Here is a 23,312-nt window from a genome sequence, read left to right on the forward strand (position 1 = left end):
TATATATATATATATATATATAGATGGCAGGCAGTTCAACCAAGCCGGGACGCCCCTGGAATGGAAGGATGGGGGAAGGATGTGGACTTGGTGACACTGCCTCCCCCAAAACACTAGATGGCAGCTTCCCTGAAGTATAGAGGTGCCCCGGATTTCTGCAGGGCATCCTGGGATTTCAGAATCTCAGCCCTGTTGGGTGACATGCCGTGGGTGTCGCCAGGTGGAGTTATCAAGGGACCTGGGAACTCATGCTTTCCTTATAGCCCAAAGTACTTCCAGGCTGACTAAAGAACTTGAATTCTCCATCTGACCCGGAAGTGCTGGCAAGTCACGTGGAAGGAAGAACAGAAGCACTATTCAAAGGATGGCTGAAGACCCAGCACGCAAGCTGGAGTCAGGAGGAGTGTGACAGAGCTTGCTGGGAGGTGTGGAGGAGAAATTTGATTTATAAATATTTGTGTTAAGTGTTTTTGTGTTTATTGTGGCTGTGGTGCTTTGGAGGCACTGTTTAAGATGAAGTAGCATTAGAAGGAGTGTATATGTGACTGTTGGGGTTAAAGGAGTGACAGTGACCCCTAGTGACTTACAATATCAAATGGCTGTTCTATACTTATATATCTACATATTTATACAGTATGTAGCGCTCATTGCCATCATAATCACAGAAAGCTTTGTAAGCCTGTTATCTTCATCATGCTTGAAAGAAGAAAGGTCTCCTAGACAAATATTTACTGGTGTACATCCAAAGCCCTTTAACTACTTACAACCTCACACATAAAAGCTGTAATTCTGTAAACAATAAATGAACTGCATAGATAGATAGATAGAGAAATTGATACTTTATTAATCCCAAGGGGAAATTCACATACTCCAGCATTAGCACACTGATAAAAAACAATATTAAATTAAAAAGTGATAAAAACGCAGGCATATCAGACAATAACTTTGTATAATGTTAACGTTTACAAGGGGTGGAATAGAAGAATCGCATAGTGTGGGGGAGGAACGATCTCCTCATTCTGTCAGTGGAGCAGGACGGTGACAGCAGTCTGTTGCTGAAGCTGCTCCTCTGTCTGGAGATGATCCTGTTCAGTGGGTGCAGTGGATTCTCCATGATTGACAGGAGCCTGCTCAGCGCCCGTCGCTCTGCCACGGATGTCAAACTGTCCAGCTCTGTGCCTAAAATAGAGCCTGACTTCCTCACCAGTTTGTCCAGGCGTGAGGCATCCCTCTTCTTTATGCTGCCTCCCCAGCACACCACCGCGTAGAAGAGGGCGCTCGCCACAACCGCCTGGTAGAACATCTGCAGCATCTTATTGCAAATGTTGAAAGACGCCAACCTTCTAAGGAAGTATAGTTGGCTCTGTCCTCTATTGCATAGAGCATCAGTATTGGCAGTGCAGTCCAATTTATCATCCACCTGCACTCCCAGGTATTTATAGGTCTGTACTTGAGTGTTTTGAAAATATTTCTCACTCTTCACTTTATGTACACTTTACTGTACTATAGATTTAAATTCAAGCTCTTAAGCTCCATTATTTTGCATAGGAAGCACCTGTGAACTGCCATTGTTGGGTCTCCTCACAGATGTTATATAGGGTTTAAGTCTGGGCTTTGGCTCCACAGATCCTTGTCCAGAAGCCACTCCAGTGTTGTCTCTGCTGTCTGCTTTGGGTCATTGTAATGCCGAAAGGTGATCCATCGCTACAGTGTGCAAACGTGTGCACTCTGGAGCAGATTTTCTTGAAGGACCTCTCTATATTTGGGTATGGTCATTCTCCCCTCCATTCTGACCAGTCTCCCAGTTGATGCTGCTGAGAAGCACCACCATGCTTTACTTTAGGGGTATATTAGGCAGGTGATGAGCAGTGCCTGGCCTTTACCTGACACAGAACATAAAGTTCTTCCCAAAGAGTTCCATTTTAGTCTGATCATAGCAGGGAATCTTTTGTCCTCATGCTCTCAAGAGTTCTTTAAATGCATTTTATTCAAGAGTGGCTTCCATCCAACCACTCTGTCATAAATGCTTCATTGATGGAGTCCTGTTGAGATGATCATTCTTCCTACAGTTCTTCTCTTATATACAAAGATACGTGAATGTCTTTCTAAACAATTCAGTTTTCCACAGGTGCACTCCAATAAAGGTTTAGATACATCTCAAAGGTAACAAACGCAAACAGGATGCAACTGTACACAATTTGGAGTAATGTTGCAAATAGTCTAAATACTATTCTACATATAAAAGTATAAAGGAGAGATTTCAGATTCTAGTTTATATATATATATATATATATATATATATATATATATATATATATATATATATATATATATATATACACACACACACAGTACAGCCACAAGTATATGTAATAAGCACTGTTTAGCAAAACAAACACACTCTTTGTCTTCCTTCTCTTGGTCTGTCACTGCCTCCTGCACTCCTCCTTGCAAGCTTCGTCCAGTTTCCACCCAAGTCTGACTTGATGACGCAAGGTAGCCAGTTCCTTTTATTTTAGCCATCCTAGAAGTGCTTCCAGTCTTCTGCATGCACAGTCCGTAAGCATTTCTGGGTGAGGCAGAAACCCCATGACGTAGGGACTCCCCAATCCTGCACCTTCCCCTGGCAGCCCATACAGGACCCAACAGGGCTGTTCTCCAGGACTTCAATACCCGGCATGCTCTGCAAGCACCCATGCCTGAGCTCACTGCCATCTAGCATGCTGAGGGAGACAAAGACCCATGTAATTTGCCTCCCCTTTCCTTCCATCCTAAAGTCATCCTGGCTGGGTAAGGACACTGGCTGTCTCTCACATATTATATATATATATATATATATATATATATATATATATATATATATATTATTCAATGTCCGTCTGTCTGCTTTTCACGGGAGAACTACTTAACCGATCTGGGTTTTTTTTTCTTTCTTTCTATAATTTGCTTGAACATTCTGGTTGATTTTGCGACTTCTCTCATTGCACTATGTACTATAGTTCACTTATGGTACTGATTTATTTGCATAATTCAGAGAGACACGCAGAGGGCTGAGGGGAGGAGGAGGGGGACGTGGCCCTCCTCACTCAAGCGCCACCCTTGGGGTGTTCCTTACCATCACTTAGCTAGCTAGCGAACGAAAGAACTACTTAATGGATTTAGATCAGGTTTTTTTCTTAATTTGCTTGAACATTCCGGTTGATTTTGCGACTTCTCTCATCGCGCCAAGAATCATAGTTCTCTTTCAGGAGCAATATATTCACGCTAATCCAAGACAGCGGCTGCAGGCCGAGGGGATGGGGAAGCATGACGTCAGGAGTAGGGAGCTGGGTAGGGCCTACCTCACTGTCCCGTTTCACTACTACGTGGGTGAAGTCGTGCGGGATGGCTACTATTTTTTATATATACACATACATACATATATATACGTATATACGCATACATATACATACCCATCTCATGCACAACCTTTCAAAGGTTCATTAAGAATGGCACAACAAGTTTAAAAAAAAACAAAAAAAACTCCAGTGACTGGCAATCCAGTGGGGTAAAAACCACTTGTGAATCAAAAGGGCCAAATGAGAATGGTGAGAATCATACACGCTAACAGGTAGGCACAACCAACCAAATCAAATACGAATATAGCTCTGATGCACAGAATTTTATTTAAAAATGCACTATTTGCCAGACTTTGTACTGAATGGACTTCACCAGGCAAAGACCTTATTAGGTGCCAATGTTACTGGTGTAGAACAAGTGAGTGCATGTCCAGTAGGCACAGATGCATTAATACTGACGCAATACACTACTAGATGGGTATTTGTGTAACATTTTATATTATTATATTACTTTTTATTCGTAGCTGGAAATCCACAAAGGGAGCAAATGAATCACGTACCTTAAAATTGTTTTTTTTAATCCTAAACTTTCAATTCCTACCAGGAATCAGCACCAGAGGAAAATGATTAGACCTACAGGAACCCAAAGCAATATATAGCAAATAAGGAGGGAGGAGAGGTGGATGGTTGGTATTCGAAGAGATGGGGTTCAGAGGGTGTTGGTCACAAAGTCTAATTTATTGTTTGCATGTTCTTCTTTTCAAGCATGCATATGCTGGGTTCATGTTCAAATGTCTGTTAATGGCATTTTCATTGGACAGCCACATTTCAGCCACGTCTGGCACTTTTAGTATTAGCCTTGAATTGTACTTGCACTGAGTCCCATTTAAATGTGTGTTAAATTAAATGAGAGAGTTAAGAGACTGGCCGAGCCCAGTTTGGAATGTCGCTTAGTTCACACAAGTGTAACAAAGCTGAGAGAAGGGGTGTCACTAGGGTCACCGCCAATTAGCCGCCTCTCTGTTAAACAGTAAACCTATGGCAAAGAAACACAATTGCCCTTCAGAAACTTCCTCTTATGACTATTTCAATGAAAAGCAAACACACTCTTACCAATCCTTTGCGGGACCTGCTGCAGGCTTACCACACAACGTGCTTCTCGCACAACGTTTAGAACATTTAAAAGTCCCAGCCCTGACCAACCTAATGTTTCTCTCTCCTGTCCACTCTCCCTCAGTCTGCATCTGCCCCAGTCGCTGCTTCCGAGCCACTGAACCCACTCGATGAAGAAGACTTTACGTTCTGTTAACCAGGAGAGGAGAGCTGCAACCTGTGTGCTTGCCTGTTGAAGATAATCCCTTTTTGAATAAAGTCTTGTGTCTGCATCTGCCAGGTCAGCAATAAAGATTCTGTACCTTGGAAACATAGTTCCCTTTTCCAGTTTCGTGTACAATTCTAAGACCAAAGTTGACAAGATAAATATATACAAATATGTATACACACATACTGTATATGCAGGCACTATATACATGTTATATAGGTATAAATATTCAGTGTGCACCTTTCACACAAAATAGATATGGCATGCAGTATGTAGGGACAGTAATATTAGTAACCAGTAACATTTGTCATTCATGCCAGTTTTGACTCATCCTAAGTGACCCGTCTTTCAAGAAATCAACCGTTTAGCCGAAGGAGAATAGAAATGATACAGCTTGATTGTTTCAGTGAATTACTGAAACCTGCATAGATATTTTAGAGGGAGCCAAATGTCACACTTCTAAGAGCTTTTTAAAAAGAACACATATTGTAAGTAACAAAAGCAGCTAATGAATAACAAAGCTGCAAAAACCAGAAATTGCTGTCCTCCCTTACCAAGTTTGCCTACTTCTACATAAAATGTATAAATTAGTCACCAACTGTACGGAACCAGGTCTGCCAAAACTGAGACAGATCTTTGCTGCAAGGGCATTACAGTATAAGGATCACTTACGTGTTTGGTGGGCTGCAAGTTCACAATGACAAGGCGGCCCCCTTTGCGTTTTGTGATGAGTGGCAGATTCCCACTGGGTTTTATCTGCAGTGATGTGCCCAAAGTGATAGCCAGGTCTGCCTTCCTGTAGGAAACAGATTTAGTCACTCTGAGTCAGAGCTTATGTTTGTCTGCGCCTTTCCAAATGGATAAGTTAAACAGATGGAATAGACTGGAAACATAAAACTGCACTCTTTCCTTGAGAAAACATGAATGTTAGATATTTTAGTACAATCATCCGTCTAGCACTGATCAAATGAGGAATACAATGGCAACACTTACCTGCATGCCTCATCAGCAAGATTGAGGTCCCGATCCGGCAATGAGTCCTCCCAGTCAAGAATGGTGTCCCTCAGCTTTCCCCTGCAGAAAATGGAAAAGTGGACAAAAATAGAAAACTCAAAGCCCCGGCTCCTCATTGACATTGTTGTGAGGTGAAATTCTGCATACAAGTTAATAAATATTTTGTAAGTCTTTATTTGAAACTTAGACAAAGCAATGTAATATTAGTGTTACATTATTGATGATAACCTTTGGGAATGAGTCTCTTTGTAATTTTACGACAGGGTTGGGAGAAGTGCCAAAAAACAAGTTAGGCTAATATTTCTCTGCTGAAGTCTCTCAGTTAACACCCTCAAGAAAGTCAGGCTGCCTAACTGCAAAGCTTTTCCTTAACACATGGTTTGGAGGGCAGGTGTGAAGGTATTCTGTCCGCCCCCTTCCCCATTTATCTAAAGTATGGATGTTTGGAACTGGCTTGGATTAGAAACCTTTAAGTACCATGACACCCTATTGGCTCTAGGGGTTTGACAGAAAATTACAAAAACAAACTGATGAAAGATCATCTCACACACCATGAACTGAAAAGGACAACACATTGAGGAGCACAGCTCAGCAGCCATATTGAGACAAGCATGCGGCCTGTTCTGAAAAAAGCTGACCACAACTGATGCCTTAACTGGAGACATTTTAAGTAACAAACAAGTCAGTATGCCGCCTGAAACTACACATCACCATTTTTCAAGTTGTATGGTTGCCAATATTCAAACATACTTTGCATGTTGTTATTATTTATGAATATTATCAATAATACATTATTTAAAGTGTAACTTAACTCCTGCTTGTCTTTTACTACACCTACAGTTAGGTCCATAAATATTTGGACAGAGACAACTTTTTTCTAATTTTGGTTCTGTACATTGCCACAATGAATTTTAAATGAAACATTTCAGATGCAATTGAAGTGCAGACTTTCAGCTTTAATTCAGTGGGTTGAACAAAACGATTGCATAAAAATGTGAGGCAACTAAAGCATTTTTTTAACACAATCCCTTCATTTCAGGGGCTCAAAAGAAATTGGCCAATTGACTCAAAGGCTATTTCATGGCAGGTGCTGTCAAGTCCGTCGTTATGTCATTATCAATTAAGCAGATAAAAAGCCTGGAGTTGATTTGAGGTGTGGTGCTTGCATGTGGAAAATTTTGCTGTGAACAGACAACATGTGGTCAAAGGAGCTCTCCATGCAGGTGAAAGAAGCCATCCTTATGCTGTGAAAACAGAAAAAACCCATCCGAGAAATCGCTACAATATTATGAGTGGCAAAATCTACAGTTTGGTACATCCTCAGAAAGAAAGCAAGCACTGGTGAACTCAGCAACGCAAAAGACCTGGACATCCACGGAAGACAACAGTGGTGGATGATCACAGAATCATTTCCATGGTGAAGAGAAACCCCTTCACAACAGCCAACCAAGTGAACGACACTCTCCAGGGTGTAGGCGTATCGATATCCAAGTCTACCATAAAGAGAAGACGGCATGAAAGTAAATACAGAGGGTGCACTGCAAGGTGCCAGCCACTCATAAGCCTCAAGAATAGAAAGGCTAGATTGGACTTTGCTAAAGAACATCTGGCAGACAGTTCTGGAAAAACATTCTTTGGACAGATGAAACCAAGATCAACCTCTACCAGAATGATGGCAAGAAAAAAGTATGGAGAAGGCGTGGAACAGCTCATTATCCAAAGCATAGCACATCATCTGTAAAACACGGTGCAGTCAGGCAGTGTGATGGCTTGGGCTTGCATGGCTGCCAGTGGCACTGGGACACTAGTGTTTATTGATGATGTGACACAGGACAGAAGCAGCCGAATGAATTCTGAGGTGTTCAGAGACATACTGTCTGCTCAAATCCAGCTAAATGCGTCAAATTGATTGGGCGTTTCATGATACAGATGGACAATGACCCAAAACATACAGCCAAAGCAACCCAGGAGTTTATTAAAGCAAAGAAGTGGAAAATTCTTGAATGTCCAAGTCAGTCACCTGATCTTAACCCAATTGAGCATGCACTTCACTTGTTGAAGTCTAAACTTCGGACAGAAAGGCCCACAAACAAACGGCAACCGAAAGCCGCTGAAGTAAAGGCCTGGCAGAACATTAAAAAGGAGGAAACCCAACATCTGGTGATGTCCATGAGTTCAAGACTTCAGGCTGTCATTGCCAGCAAAGGGTTTCAACCAAGTATTAGAAATTAACATTTTATTTCCAGTTATTTAATTTGTCTAATTACTTTTGAGCCCCTGAAATAAAGGGATTGTGTTAAAAAATGCTTTAGTTGCCTCACATTTTTATGCAATCTTTTTGATCAACCGACTGAATTAAAGCTGAATGTCTGCACTTCAATTGCATCTGAGTTGTTTCATTTAAAATTCATTGTGGTCATGTACAGAACCAAAATTAGAAAAAGTTGTCTCTGTCCAAATATTTATGGACCTAACTGTAATTGCCTGAGGTTATAAATGTAGAAGGGAAGGTGGGGAGAAGTTATATGGTACAATACCTTAGAAACAATGGTAAGTCTGTGAGATTTGAGGTATTTTGACAAAGGCTACATAATAATACAAAAGGGGATTCTACCAAGACAAAATAGACATTCATGATGTCACATGAACACACATATATACAGTACAACCAATAACCACAAAGTCAAACACCTCAGTAACATCTCCCACCAATAGCACGCAATGAGAAAACAGAGAAACAAAGGCAAACAAGATTACCTGCAGGCCCTCAGCCCACGAGACTTGGGTACATCACATAGACGACCTGTGACTTTTAACCCCATAGTGCCCACCACTGTGTCTCGAACAAACTGCCTGAAGAAAAGAAAAAAAAAGGCATTTTAAAAACAAATTTCACTATGGATAAGAAGCCAGAATAGACGTGAGGAACACAAGGATTGGAACATACTTGCCACATTTAGTGCACTCTTCCACAAACATATTCCCGTGGAGTTCAGAGAGAAGCTCTCTGTAGGAGGTAAAACGTAAATAAATAAATAAAATGAAAAGGACTGAAGATCACTTTAGCAAATGGATGCGTTTTATTAAATTGGTTCTGACGTCCGGAGAAGCATGATTATTCAACTCTGTGGGAGCTCCATTAAAGTGCTGCTGTCACTCTGGATGAGAGGCCTGTCATTGTAGTGGCACCACTGCTGGGTTACCAGAGAGACAGCTGCTGAGAAAGCCTCCACCAATAAAATAAAATGCAAATTTATAGCCATATCTGCCCACTCAAACACATACACATGCATTGCACCAATACAGTATAAATTGTAACAGTGAAACAGAATTTAAATAAAACAAAAATCAGACTATACACTCTAAACAAAAGGAGACTTCATTGTGACTGTCAGTGCCCCTTAGGCCTTCTTAACAAAGAGCTGGAGATCTGGTTGGAAATACTTGTTCTGCTATCCTGATACCCCCAAACTGGCACCTCCCCACCTCAAATCACGTTTCCCTTGACCATCGGTGAGTCAGTATTAAATTTTCCTCCATATTTAACTACTTTGATAAAATTTTGAATTATAGCATCTACTACAGAAATTCAATTGCTTTGCCTAACTGGAATGGACAACCTGGCTATGCCACCCCTTACTGACTCCAGTTAAAATTACACTTCTGAGACTTCTATCCATTCAGCAGGGTAAAGACAGAAAAAACACCTGTGCAGCCTGTCCAAACCTCAGGACCCACCTTGCAATATATTCCTTCTGGAGAGGGGAAAACTAGCCTCATCTTCACACAGCACTCTCTGGAAATGCAACCGAACTGATGAGGCCAAAGGACAATCAAGGAAAAGGACTTGCTACTCCAACAATACAGGGTGGTCCAGATCAAGATCGTCTGGATGACTTTTGATTTATGCGGGGATGATTAAAGTTCAGCGCAGAGACGATTCTTAATGTCGTCAGTTCGCACACTTCTCGATGGTCCAGGATTTTTTGGGTGATTTTCAATGTAATAAACTTAAGTTACAGCGTAATGAAAATTGCATAATTAGATCTGGACCACACTATAGTTCCTTTTCTCTCTTGTCTACACAACTTGAGCATCACTACACCTGTTTCTTCTACTGTTCCATAGAGAATCCTTCTTCAAACATCAGGTTGAAGATTTAATCGGATACTTGAGCACCCTCTTACTTGGCCAGAAACTTTTAAATTCATTTATTTCAAAGTTTAATTGAGTGAGAATGTTAACACTGGGGTTGGCATCTCCCTATTTGTTTAAATAATATGCAAGTATCTGTATATGTGTGTATTACTCTATGCATAAATAACTATATGTTAGCATTAAATTATATGCTACATCAAAAATCTTATTCAAATCATCCCCATTAAAGTTTAGGTTGCCTGAGACTTTAGCTAATCAACAGAGTAGAGACCTAGACAAACACTTGGGGGAGCCAAGCTTAGAAACACTGTGCAAAGTTGAATTAATGACTGCATGAGAGATCAGCATGAAACAAACGCAAATCATTTTAGTGAAGCGCATGACTGCCACTAGATGGCCACACTTCAGATCTGCAACACAAATGCAATAGCAGAACAGGTTTCGATCGTGGTAACCAGTAGACATTTGTAATGCTTCTACTACACAATAATGCCTCTGTCAGCCAAACAAACACACTAACAAGTGTAACAGGCATTGAAGCACTTTGAGCTACATCATTTGTATGAAAATGTGCTATACAAATAAACGTTGAAGTTTTCCACTTTCTAAAGTTAGGTGGGTAGTACAATATATTTTGTCAAACACTGGCCAAACAGATTTGAAGGAGAAATCTTCATTGATCTCATACAAGCATTGAGATCTGGTCTTTGAAGTGTCCAGTGCTTGCACTGGAAAACTTTATACAATTTGCAGACTTTTTTTCTGATTGTTTACTCTCAATTCCTAACTTTCTTTAAAATATAGCATTATAATAAATAGCAGCGAGTTGTGCATTTTATCATAATACACAGCATTCTTCTCTTGATGAAAGCGAATGACCAAAAACTAGTCTTCCCTAAACTTAAATGGTGCTCTTTAGTTTCCATCTTGTTTGTGTATTACCATTTTACAAACATTTTCATAACACAAGATACTCTTCAAATCCTGAAATTTAAAGTAATAGATGCACCACAATATCTGAGTTTTCTGCACCTCATTTCAACTTAATTCTCAGTTTAGCAGCAGCAAATAATACACATCCCTGTTAATGTTTTGGTTATTTCAATACTGGGCTTAACATTGCAATTAAATTCCCTACAAATTTATATTCAGAAATGATGCCAGACATTTCACAGCACTTTTTCTTCCCCTTTCTGATGAAGAACCAATTTTTAGAAAATGAAAAGAAAAAAAAATACTTGGATGAAGAAAGAAACTGCATATGCATTAAATATGTCCCAGACACCTGTATCAGAATGCATAAAAGCTATTTAAAAGGGGATATACAATATACACCAAACCATTTAGGGCCTCCATACCTGGGAAAGCCCGATCGGACGTGCAGTCCATCTACATTCTGGCTGATGAGGTAACGAAGGATGCCTGCTCTCTGTAAACTTAACAAAGCCAGGTGGGTTACACTTGGCCTTGCCTCTTCAAACGTAGTGTCAAACTTCGGAGACAGACCTTTCTCCTCCATGGTCCAGACACCATTTGGACCCCTTAAAATCAAACCAACACATATCCAGATGTTGATGAGCAAGTCAAAATGTGCTAAACATTTTTACATTTAAGTACTGACAAGCAATCAATACAGTAACAGCAGGGCAACTTGATCATCTCTGCATATTACACACAGCCTGAGACAGAAAAGCCTGAAAAAGGAATTAAACAGCCTTGTGCTATGCAAGTCAAATTCACTGGCATGTGTACATAGTAAAAAGAAATACCGTAAGAACAGTAACAGTAGTTGTTGTTGTGTGAAATTTTGCATATACAGTCCCTGACAAAAGTCTTGTCGCTTCTCTATTTTGTAGAAACTCCTGCTATTAACCTGACTTTTAATTAATCAACTGGTGTTAGAAATAGCTCATATGAAAAGCTAAAGCCCTCCCAAATGATGTTTAATGCACTGAAATAAATTAGTTTCACTGAAAAAAGATTTATCATTTAATCAAGACAGAAAGGTCAAATTTGGGCAAGACAAAAGTTTTGTCGCCTAAACAGAAAATTAACAACTTTACTGCAAATCCAAAAATATGTCAGCAAATGAAGTAGTGGTGCTGTGAGATCCAAATTTAATATCTTGTATGACTTCCATGAGCTTGAAGCACAGCATCCATGCGGTTTGGCAAGGATTCATACAATTTATTGATGAAGTCATCAGGAATAGCAAAGAAAACAGTCTTGCATGCCTCCCAGAGTTCATCAATATTCTTTGGTTTCGTCTTCCATGCTTCCTCTTTCATCCTACCCCACATATGCTCAATGATGTTCAAGTCTTGTGACTGTGCTGGTTAATCCTGGAGCATCTTGATCTTCTTCGCTTTAAGGAACTTTGATGTGGAGATGGAAGTATGCGATGGAGCACCATCCTGCTGCAGAATTTGGCCTTTTTTATGGTTGGGAATATAAGACGTAGCTAAGATTTCTTGGTATCTTAGACTATTGATGTTGCCTTCCACCCTGCAGATCCCTCGCATACCCCCATACTGGATGTAACCCCAGACCATGATTTTGCCTCCACCAAACTTCACTGTTTTCTGGGTAAATCTCGGCTCCATGCGGGTTCCAGTAGGTCTCCTGCAATATTTGCGGTGACTGTGGTGTAATTCAACAGAAGATTCATCTGAAAAATCCACCTTCTGCCACTTTTCCAGCGTCCATCCTTTTAGCAGGCTGTGGGCCTTGGCAAATGCCACATGGTTTTCAATTGTCTTTTGTTTAGTGCTGGCTTATGGGCACCGATTCGACCATGGAGGCCATTTCGAGACAGAATCCGACAAACTGTTCTGGTTGACACAGGGACTTCAGGTGACCAGGTCTCGTGGAGCTCTGCTGCAGTGGAAAATGGGCTGGCCTTGGATTTTTCGAGCCAACAAACGGTCCTCTCGAGCAGTTGTCTTGCAGGGTCTTCCTGACCTGGGCTTGTCAAAAACGTCTCCAGTCTCTTCAAATCTTTTTTTTATCCTCTGAACTTGACGCTGAGACACATTGAAGGCGTTTGCCACATCTGCAGTGGATTTGGTCTTCAGCCTCTTGATAATCGACACTTTAGTCTCAGGGTGAATCTTAGGCATGTTTGCAGAGGTCTAGTTGCAGTTGATGTGAAGGTCTAGTGTATTGGGGTTCTTTTTATACACACCTGAGACCTAATTGATCCATTATTAGTCACAGGTGAAGCTCATATGACAAGGCGACAACACTTATGTCCTGCCAAAAATTGACTCAATGGGCTTTACTAAGCTGTGAATATTAGAATACTTTTTGTCAGTTTCGTTTTGCACTGAAACATTATTACAAAAGCTGATGGGATTGAAATGACCCATTTCTTGTAACAAAATCTTGATTAGAAATATATTTTAGCGGCACTTCAGGTCAATTTGTACACAAGCGACAAGACTTTTGTCAGGGACTGTAAGTTAATAAATATTTTGTATGTCATTATTTCTAATTTAGACAAAGTAATGTAATATTACTGTTACATTATTGATAATAACATCAATGGATTGATGGTTAAGAACCCCTTCCCCCTTTAGGAATGAGTCTTTGTAATTTTACGACAAGGTTGAGGAAAGTGCCTAAAACTTGAAGATAATGAAGCCATTCAGATTCCAAGCGAGGAAAACCACAGGTCTAGAAAGAAATTTTACACAACTACTCTTCTGGTTATTTCAAGTGTATTACTCAAGAAAAAAATCACAATACCTACCAGCCAAAATACAAAAGAAAAAAGAAAAACGCAGCATTGAGGATACCTGAAGTCTGGAATTCCTGATGAGGTGCTGATGCCAGCCCCAGTATGGAAGACAACAAACTTAGCACTTCTGACCATCTCTGCCAACTGCAGGACTTTCTTCTCCAAATCCTCAGGTGAGTCAAAGTTCTGCCAACACAAACGTAAAGACGGCACATGTATACGTAAGTACCATTTCATATTTGTCTGCAGTGTCAGCTTTGGCTGTATTTTTTCTACAATAAAATTGTAATACTGGACAAACAAATCAAACTTAAGGATGTGGATTTAAGCACAGTGAGTAGAGCAGTGCTCAGGCATATCATACACTCTAGTGTAGACTACGGCCGCACGAAGGTTTATACAGTACAAGACTGGAGCAGAACCTTAAGAAGCCTTGGGTGAGGGTGCACTGATAATGGTAATGCATGAGGCCATAACAGAGCAAATGGTCCGACACTGTTAGGGTGTCCTAAGCCTTATAAATATATAGGGCGCCGTAGAAAGACTAGAGGCTTGGGAGTTTGTAAGAAAATTGAGCAGTAAAGCATCTCTTTAAACAGGACCCGCGTTATCCATAAAATTCAGCTTTTGGTTCATCTCTTCATTAAAAATTGTTATAGAGCTATTGTAAATCACCCAAGTGTGTTTTGGAAAATGTGAGCTTCTTGTATGTTTTTATTACTGAGCAGTACTGCTACAGGTCCCACTTTCGTCCAGATTGTGAACACCGACCTTAGCTGATGCAAGAGAAGGGTGCTAATTCCTTGAAGTTGTTACGGGTTCTCTGCTAACTTCACATCTTGTTGTCTGTCAGGAGCATGTCAAATTTTTATGCCATATCTTCATTCAAGACTTCTTTTTAAATAGGGGTACAACCAACGAAAGGTCAAATGCAAAAAAAAATAAATAAATAAATCAGAGGGGGTCAAATGCTTTTTCAAAGCCACGCTCTTTCAACATTGCTCCACTCTCTTTGCATTTGTTTAGGCAGTTACGGTTCTGCTTTTCTTTTCCTTGAACCTCACTCCCTGTAATCAAGAATAAAAAGAAGAAGAAGCTCTTTGCTAGACATTCTTCATAGCAGTTCAGTCTTTTCCTTGGCAGGAGCCAATTTTATTAATGTTGTTGTTGTTCACAGGTCCAGTCAGTTATTCCCATTCAAGACTAGACAGTGCAAGCCAACCATTAAAGGTCACCACAGTGATCACTTAAAAGAAAATGAAAAGAAAGCAGACGTTGTAGCATTAGAGTTCTCTAGTGCAAAAAAGAAAAGGCACGTAGTGAAATGTTGCTTGGATGGTTTGCCAGCCTTCACTGGTCACAGAGTGTGTACAGTAGCTTGGTATTTGACAATGCTGGTGGAGATCACTGTGACGTAACACAAATTAAGACAGACAAGGCACTGATACGTGTTCTAATAGGGGCTCACTGTAAAGGAGGATAACACATTGGTCAGGCAACACATATGCACATTCTGATATTTTCCTTTAATCAATGCCAACATATTACGGTTGTGAAATATTTAAATTTGATATTTGATTTGATATACAGTGGTACCTCGGTATACATTCGCTTTGGAATAAGTCCAACTTGGTATACGTCCTGTTTGGACGTGAAAAACTTTCCTTGGCATACGACCTTTGTTTGAAATATGACTCGCGCTAACCTTGTTTACCTCTCTTGAGACAAAGCCACGACTGCCCACGAGCGTCAGTACGCCAGTTGCTAGCATTCAATGAAAAACCCGTGCTATAACTATGTGAATTTTCACGCGATTCTGTGTTTTTTCGCGTAAATTGGAATTGATTTTTGAAAAGTACAAAGGTGGCATGCGTATCCTGGACATGGTTACTGCATACCGTATGCCGAGAACGATGGTATCTACTATTGTGAAAAACAAAGACGTTATTAAAAAGTAAAGTGAGGTTAAATTTTCATTTATTTCATCTAATTGCTTTTGTATTTATGTATTTTAGTATTAAGCAGTGTAAATTATTTTATACAGCCCCATCAATGTATAATATGCCAATAACAATTGCATTTTTTCCATGGGAACAGATTAATTAGGACTGTGCGATATGACCAAAATCTTATATCCCGATATTTCATTTCATATCCCGATATCACGATATAGTACATTTTCTTTGTATTCAGTAAATAGTTTATATAATCACCACTCCTTTTTTTTTTCATTTAAATTAAAAAAATCAAAAATGAGAAGTACTCAACTTGTAATTATTTCTGTTCTTTTATTTAGAACATTCGAGCAAATGTTTGACTTAGAATGTAAACATAAAATGTTAATGTATCAAATATAAAACACTTTTTAAAAACAAATTACTAAAGGCCCAATATAAAATACTGCTATATAAAATGCCTGACATAAACAAAATGTGAACTGTAGCAGCAATAACTCTCACAACATATATTAAATATAAAAGGATCAAAACACTAACAACTAAACTATATAAGGCCAATAAACCCTTTAAACAAAATAAATACAAGTCTAACATTAACTGTCAAAACCAAATGTAAACATTGTACTTCAAACTGTAGCAGCAATAAGGCTTACGACAAAAATATATTAAATATATAATATTAAATATAATATTTTTAGGCTACATTCTAGTAAAATGTTAATTTGCACATCGTAGTGTGGCAAATCTCCGTTAATGAGTTACAGCTGATCGCCCCGTGCGTGGGACTGGAAGGCGCTAACGTGTTGATGCCGTCCCAGCCCCAAGCACGGGCGATCCGCGGTAACTCGTTAACGGAGATTTGCCGTGTTAATGCAGTTGTGGCGTAAACGTAATTTTAACAAGATTAACGCTGACAGCAAAGCGCTGCAGGAAAATTATGCCTTAAGCAAATTGTTTTGGTAGCAATTAATCTTCCAAGCTTTTAACATGCTCGTTTAAATAGTACCTTTACAACTGTAATATCCTACGTGGCCTGCCTCTCAGTTGTAAACTCTCTGCATGCTCGCTCACGTGCTTTTTGCGGAGGTGGTAGAAGAGGTTTGTCGTGTTGGAGTCTGTGGTAGCGATCGGTTTGCAGCATAATTTGCACAGTACCGTTTTCTGGTCCGTGTCAGACTTTTCAAATCCAAACCATCTCCATACTACAGAGGTAGCCCCTCGTTTAGGAACAAGGTCCTTCTGTGTGGAGCTACCTGGTGTTGCCTCGTCTTCATCAGCCAGGCTAGTGTGTCTGCATCCACGTGGTGGCCATCAAAACAATGAAAAAAACATTGCCGTAAACTGTTTATTTTGCGACACCACGAAACAAACGATAGCGTAATGTGCAGCGATAGACGTTTTCATATTGTCATCCGATATATATCGTTATATCGAACAGCCCTAAGATTAATCATTTTCCCTTTATTTCTTATGGGAAAAATTTGTTTGGCATACGTCCTGTTTGGTATAAGTCAAAGTATCTGGAATGGATTAAGGACGTATACCGAGGTACCACTGTACTTTGTTAATCCCTTAGGGGATACTATCTTTTCGCATGACCATTGGGGGTCAGACCGTAGGGTGAGGCCATTGTACAGAGCCCCTGTGGCAATATTCAGGTTAAGGGCCCATCGGAGTAGGCTCCCTTCTGACAGTAACAGGATTTGAACCAGCAAACTTCCAGATATCAGTGCAGAGCCGTTACTCCACCTGATAATACACTGGCAACTAGACATTGTCTGCAACTGCAAATGCAGGCAAGCGTTGTAATATTTAAAAATGACAAAACAAAATGTCTTTACATTCCACAAGACTGTAACAAAGCTGCTGCATAACTTTTCCTAGCCAGCAATGCAGGAGTATCTGGCTGTTTTCACAACACCCAACAAAAAAACAACCACAAACATGAAGCTCTTCTCACCTATAAATGCCAGATTGGGAAGTTTCACGCCCAATTGGACTTTTTTTTTTCTTTTAAATCCACCATGTGTGAAAAAATTGCTTGGGTGTGGCTCTCAATTTTGAGATATTTTTCATGAAAATAAAATGTCTATTTGCATTTCCAAGCCCTTTAAACTTATGAAACGGGCCGTTTTTCTTTCCAACCTATGACAGTGAAATGTCACACAACCTCCTTCATTTAAAGTTTAAATCCTGTCAGTTTCACAGATGGTTACAATTTACTCAACCAATGACCTTTCAGTCACAGCTAGTCTTACCCCAAAATTGATAAAAGTCAGCACCGCAGTAGTTATCTAAAGATGAAAAGCGCATGGGAAAGGCATCATACAAATAAAATGTATTATTATTATAAATGGGTGTCTAAATCAGGAATGTAGAGTTGGGGTAACTGCAGTACAGAATGTAATTTCATGATAAATCTTATACCGCCTGACCACATTTTGTATGCATGTGGAGAAAATTTAAACTTACTAGGGGGCTTCACCTCCTGCTCGCTTCACTCGCCCACCCCCGGGTTTGGTTTACCGGATATACAATTTAAAGAGATTGCTAATTTCAAGAGAATTGTTACATATGCATTATTTTCACTTTTACTTTAAAACTTTAGTAAAAACAATATTTGGAATTAACTTTTCTTCAAGATTGCATTGAATTTTAATACCACGTTTGGACTTGCATCGCGACAACACAACGTATAACTGCCTGTAAATGAATATCGTTTCTTTCTCTCTAATAAATAAAACAACTTTTTCGAATGTTTGTCCATGCTCTTTCTTCTTCACTTTGTCGTTGACGTGTCATCTTGAACGTACAAAATGATTGTCCTGATATCTTCTTATATAATACACTATCATGGCTGTTCGTTTGTCTGTCTGTCCAGGGTTTTAAATCACCTGTAGCTCACAAACCGTTTCACCTATTAACTTGAAATTTAGTACACATATACTATGTGATGTCTACTATCAGCTTTTGGGGTGATGATTTTTATTACTCTTTTTATTTTATTTTATTGTAGAATCAACTCTCGCCAGTACGCCCTTGGGCGGCCGTGCGGCGCATGTGTATGGGCATTGTTCTCATTCCCTACCACCCTCACTCATCATTCTTGAGGCAGATTGAAGACTTAAGTGCCAGCTTAAGTGAAAAATTAAAGAAAACATACTAAGTAATTGCAATACAAAAACTAACTTAATCAGTTTTAACGCGAAAAGATGACGACGATAGAAGAGAAGAAGTGGGCCACTAGGGTGGAGAAAAGAAGAGGAAGCAGCAAGCGCATCAACCTCTGAGCAAATGAATGCTAAACGTACAGAGAAAGAGGAGGAAAACTAGGAATGCTCAAGTCAAGTGTATTCACTGCACATTATCGTGCAGTACACAGTTACTGGTAATTTATAAGAGCTGAGAGCGCAGGAAGCGTGTCTGACAAAAGCATTCACACGACTGAGGTTAGAGGACTGTGGTCTTCTTTGAAAATAGTTGTAAGTACGGCGTGACTTGAAACAATCTCATGTTATAAGTCTCCGTCTCACGGGACTTCATACCACACCAACGTTTTTGGAATCTTTTAACTCTTGCTGCAACACGAATTAGACGATCTACAAGTCTCCGACTTAAAGTTTAAATCCGAAAAACATATTTACTGTTCCGTTATTTTACCGAGTAATAATTTCTGTTTGTTTGCGCTAATGCGATCCTTCCTATCCTTTTTTTGAGACTTTGGAATTTTCGTACTTCCATTATCTCTAACCTGCTCTGCATGCGTACCGCACCAACATTTTTGAATTCTTTACGACATTCTACTTTGTCATCTACTCTTTGTCCTTTATTTCTGGCCTGGGGCGTGGTTAAATCTCTCTCGCGGAACATAGAAGTGTCTCTCCGAGAAAATCACGTCTCGTCTCCTTCCAAGAATTTTTTTTTATAATAGAGAGCTATTTTTAAAAAGTATTGGAAAACATGCAATCTAAAACCATTTTAAATTTTAAACTAATTAATCATCTCCGTTCTTTGTGGCAACAGGAAGGTTTAAGCCTGTTACATACATGTTAAGTAATCCTTTCTTGTTTGAATGCCACATTTATAACAAAATATTAAACTACTAAATACACTTATGCATTTGGCAGCATGTTCTTTTAAAAGGAAAAAAATGTTTGGTATGTTATTATAATGTCTGTAATTGTGTTGTTAGGGTTTAGTGGAGTCGGACATTTCTGATAAGGTAAATAAGCTAATGGATATTTCTATGAAAAGGAAAAAGGTAAGAGACACGACATTTTGGGTTTATAACCTTCATCAGTTGTTCAACTGAAACATCTCTTACGTTCTTGCCTTTTCAACTAATAACTTTTTAATCTTTTTTCCTTTGCTGGTGCACACCGACACAGCCTTTCAATAATTTTATGTTGTTTCACCTGAAAATAAAAAAATGCAACACATATGGCCAAAATTTTCTATCATATTTTTTTTTTCAAACGGTTCATCATACTTCCATCTATCCATTTCCTGACCCACCAATCCAGGGCAGGGTGATGGAGAAGCTGCAGCCTATTCCAGCAAGAAACACTGGGACAGAATGGCAGAGGGTGAACATGAATACACACACGGTGGCCATTTTTGCACCGCCAATTCACATAAACCGCATGTCTTTGAACTGTAGCAGGAAACTGGAACAGCGGGAGGACAAAGCGGGTGGTGGATTTTTTTTAATTAGAAATCGTTCATCATATTTATTCCGTGAAAATCCACTTAAAGGCTTCACTCTGCAGTTTGTACTCTCAAGCAGACTTCTCCCATCCATCCGACTAATAATTTTCCAAACCTACTTGGCCATTTGGCAAAAATAGTCTCAATCTATCTGGACCCGCCCAATCATGCAAATTAAGTAATAATGTGCCAATCACGGAGGTTTGTGGTAAGAGGTATTTGGGTGGCAGTTTACTTTCTTGAAACAAATTAATCAACACTAGGGTAGATTTTTTTGAACTGGGCACCATTCTGACTGTGATTGGGCTGTAAAGTATTTGTCAAATCTAGTAACCCAGTTCTAGCCCCTTTTTTGTGTGGCTGGACTGTACCCTCTAGCTTCGGAAACCCAAACCATTAAGTTGATGGAGGAGAACTATATGCATTTTTGTGTTGTGGAGGTATCAAAATGTACCATAGTTTCTCACTGTCCACATAAAGGAATGGAACAAAGTTATTAAAAAATATCCTTGTATATCACGTGCAGTCATTTTTGCACAAGTCATCCTCCCAGTTTCTTAAATGGCAAGGAATTTGGGGCCACTTTCGCCTTCTGATCTGACTAAATTAGTAGAACTGTGCTGTGACATTGGGTGCAAGGGTTATCATTGAGGTGTTTACGGAAAAAGCCAAGGGCTGCACATGAAGGCGGATAAAAGGCAGGCAAAAACTGCACACAGTATTGCAGGGGTCTTTAACAAATACCTGATCTTGTACTCTACATATTGTGCAGTACATTTTATATTTAATTGATTTAAAATTATGCCTTCTAGTGAGTAACAATGAGCAAAGGAATACACTCAAGTAAGTGCTCCAACCCACTCTGCAGACACACGATAACTTTTGTCCCTTTCCAGGGACTCTACCCTGGATATATGAGGAAAAAGGATGGATGTGTCCTATGATACACTTGTGAATCTTCCAAAGCTGGTGCCTGGCTTACATCCAGTACTGTTGTCGCATCCCAGCTTCTCTTGACAAGGAAAAAGCCAAGGATGACGAACAAATTATTCTTTCCCATGTGCAACAATACATGCAGTCTCATTAAACGTGATTTAATGCAAATTGCATTTGAGCCCAAACCTGATTTCTGTCAATGCACATTTGTGGAAACTCATCATTTGCTTTCGTATTTCTGACTATGAAGCCCCTTTTACTAATAAAATGTGTTATTTGCCAGAATAATATACTGAGCTGCACCGCCTTTCAGTTTGTTTAAACAGCACATCTTCGATTTTCTCCTAGAAAGAGTAATGGGTTCAAGTTCTTTCGCTGTCGACCCCTATCTTATTCACATCCTGTGTGCCTATAGTTCTTGCTGTATTTGTTATGATTCTTGATATTTGCAAAGGGATATGCAATACTCGTTCATGTCCCCAAACTCCTTTCTCTATCCCGTCCGTATTACTGCCGATCGCTTCTATAAACTTGTTCTTTATCATTGTTGGTTAATAGACAAAAACATTCTGTTCATATCATAAAACTTACAAAGGCACCCAAATCTTCCAGTTCTCTTTATTTAATAACACGTTTTTTACTGCATTCGCCCTCTCCTTCCCGGTATCTCCACTGAATACTCACAGCGTTTTCCGGCATTAAGAAACCCCGAGGCTGTTAATGCGGCCTAGTCTTACCTCCGGTAGCCCGCATTTCCCTTTGTCGGAGTAGGGCGACAATCCAGCTGCGTAATTAACCGACATACTTGCTGCGATTAACCTGAGTTTAGAAGTAAATAGTTCTCCTGTGCAAAATATTATACTGTACACAACACTATCGTACACCTTCGCCTGCTAGAGCACAGGTTGCACGTAAGGGCGGAGCATTCCGTCAGAAACCGCCCCTCGCATTTCTATTGGCTGACCCAAACCTGATTGACAACACAAAGACTAATCCTTAAAACGTACAGGTAAAAGTACCGCCCATATCGCGAGACGATTAGTTCAGAAAGCAGTGGGCGGGTACTCATAGTGTCTTTCATGCTGTTCAGAGGTTCCAATACCCAGTTAAGCGAGACGCCTATCAAGCAGCTGGGTTTTATTTTCAGGTGAGCACACTCTTCCTTCGTGTCACTCACCGCGTATGTTTAATTGTGAATTTGCGAAGACTGCTGGTAGATGAAATGTCCCATTTGATGTTGCTTGTTACGTTTAAAAAATACACTGATACTTTGTTACACTTTTTATATGCAAAAATATGCTTACCCAATTAAAGTGTACAAATGGTAACGGGAAAAAGTGTCAAAGAACCACTTTCTCTGTTGTTTTCCACTTTTGCAGGTTATCCAAACTACCATGAAAAGCTTGAAGGCCAAATTTAAGAAGAATGAGGTGAGAGTTTAAATAAAGACATGGACTGTCCATTTGTCCAGTTATTCCTTAAAAATGTATTATGCCAGATGTTTCTAGAAAATCCATCAGCTTAGTGTTACATGTTTTGTTGTTTTATGTGCACTTAAAAGATCTGTGTATTCTGATAGTTTAGGGAATAATGTTTCTCCGATTGATTTTAATGCTGTAAGCAACCAATTTATTTGGACTGTATGGGTTTAGCAATTTAAGCATTTGGCATGGTCTTTAACAATTGTATCTAAGTGATTAGTCACGTTGTGTTTTATTAGTGTTTTTCGATGATTTGTCTAAGTCAATGGGAGGCATGGAAGGGAAGGGCTTTGTGGTCGTTGATCACGAACAACCTAGTTTTGGAAAAAAACAAGCTGTTCAAGAATATATAGTTATAACATGATAAGAGCAATGTTGTCACAACAGCTGCGATATACCATAGAGTATCAAGTTATAGTGGGCTAACTCTTTATAGGTCCTGTAACTAGATCATTCTTGAGTGGTGAATTATTAAAAGGCAGGCACTGAAGAGTAGAAAGTGATCCCCTCCCCTACTGAGTCTCCACTCCACTTGGGCACACCACCTATTCAGCAAGCTATCACTAAACTTCATATTTATACTGTTCCATGTATTCCTACACAAATCAGAGACTTTGATTAAAAAAGAAAATGAATAGTTAACCTTTTTTTTTTTTTTTT

The 23,312-nt window shown here is 39.6% G+C and overlaps 2 protein-coding genes across 3 annotated transcripts in view; one reads left to right on the forward strand and one right to left on the reverse strand.

The window, feature by feature from the left end:
- sirt6 (sirtuin 6) overlaps positions 1 to 22,116 on the reverse strand; it is a 25,297-nt gene extending 3,181 nt beyond the window's left edge. Inside the window, exons 1-7 of the mRNA XM_039766963.1 lie at positions 21,909 to 22,116; positions 13,629 to 13,756; positions 11,190 to 11,372; positions 8,621 to 8,680; positions 8,431 to 8,526; positions 5,653 to 5,733; positions 5,332 to 5,455 (exon numbers count right to left, since the gene is read on the reverse strand). Of these exons, the coding sequence (XP_039622897.1) occupies positions 5,332 to 5,455; positions 5,653 to 5,733; positions 8,431 to 8,526; positions 8,621 to 8,680; positions 11,190 to 11,372; positions 13,629 to 13,756; positions 21,909 to 21,974 (738 nt within the window). The 5' untranslated portion in view covers positions 21,975 to 22,116. The remainder of the gene's footprint in view (positions 1 to 5,331; positions 5,456 to 5,652; positions 5,734 to 8,430; positions 8,527 to 8,620; positions 8,681 to 11,189; positions 11,373 to 13,628; positions 13,757 to 21,908) is intronic.
- Positions 22,117 to 22,261: 145 nt separating this feature from the next.
- ankrd24 (ankyrin repeat domain 24) overlaps positions 22,262 to 23,312 on the forward strand; it is a 48,089-nt gene continuing 47,038 nt past the window's right edge. For both annotated transcript variants that reach the window (XM_039764617.1, XM_039764616.1), the window contains exons 1-2: positions 22,262 to 22,318; positions 22,551 to 22,601. In XM_039764617.1, the coding sequence (XP_039620551.1) occupies positions 22,566 to 22,601 (36 nt within the window). In that variant the 5' untranslated portion in view covers positions 22,262 to 22,318; positions 22,551 to 22,565. The remainder of the gene's footprint in view (positions 22,319 to 22,550; positions 22,602 to 23,312) is intronic.

This window comes from Polypterus senegalus, chromosome 10 (genome assembly GCF_016835505.1).
Source record: "Polypterus senegalus isolate Bchr_013 chromosome 10, ASM1683550v1, whole genome shotgun sequence".
In the NCBI taxonomy this organism is placed as follows: domain Eukaryota; kingdom Metazoa; phylum Chordata; class Cladistia; order Polypteriformes; family Polypteridae; genus Polypterus; species Polypterus senegalus.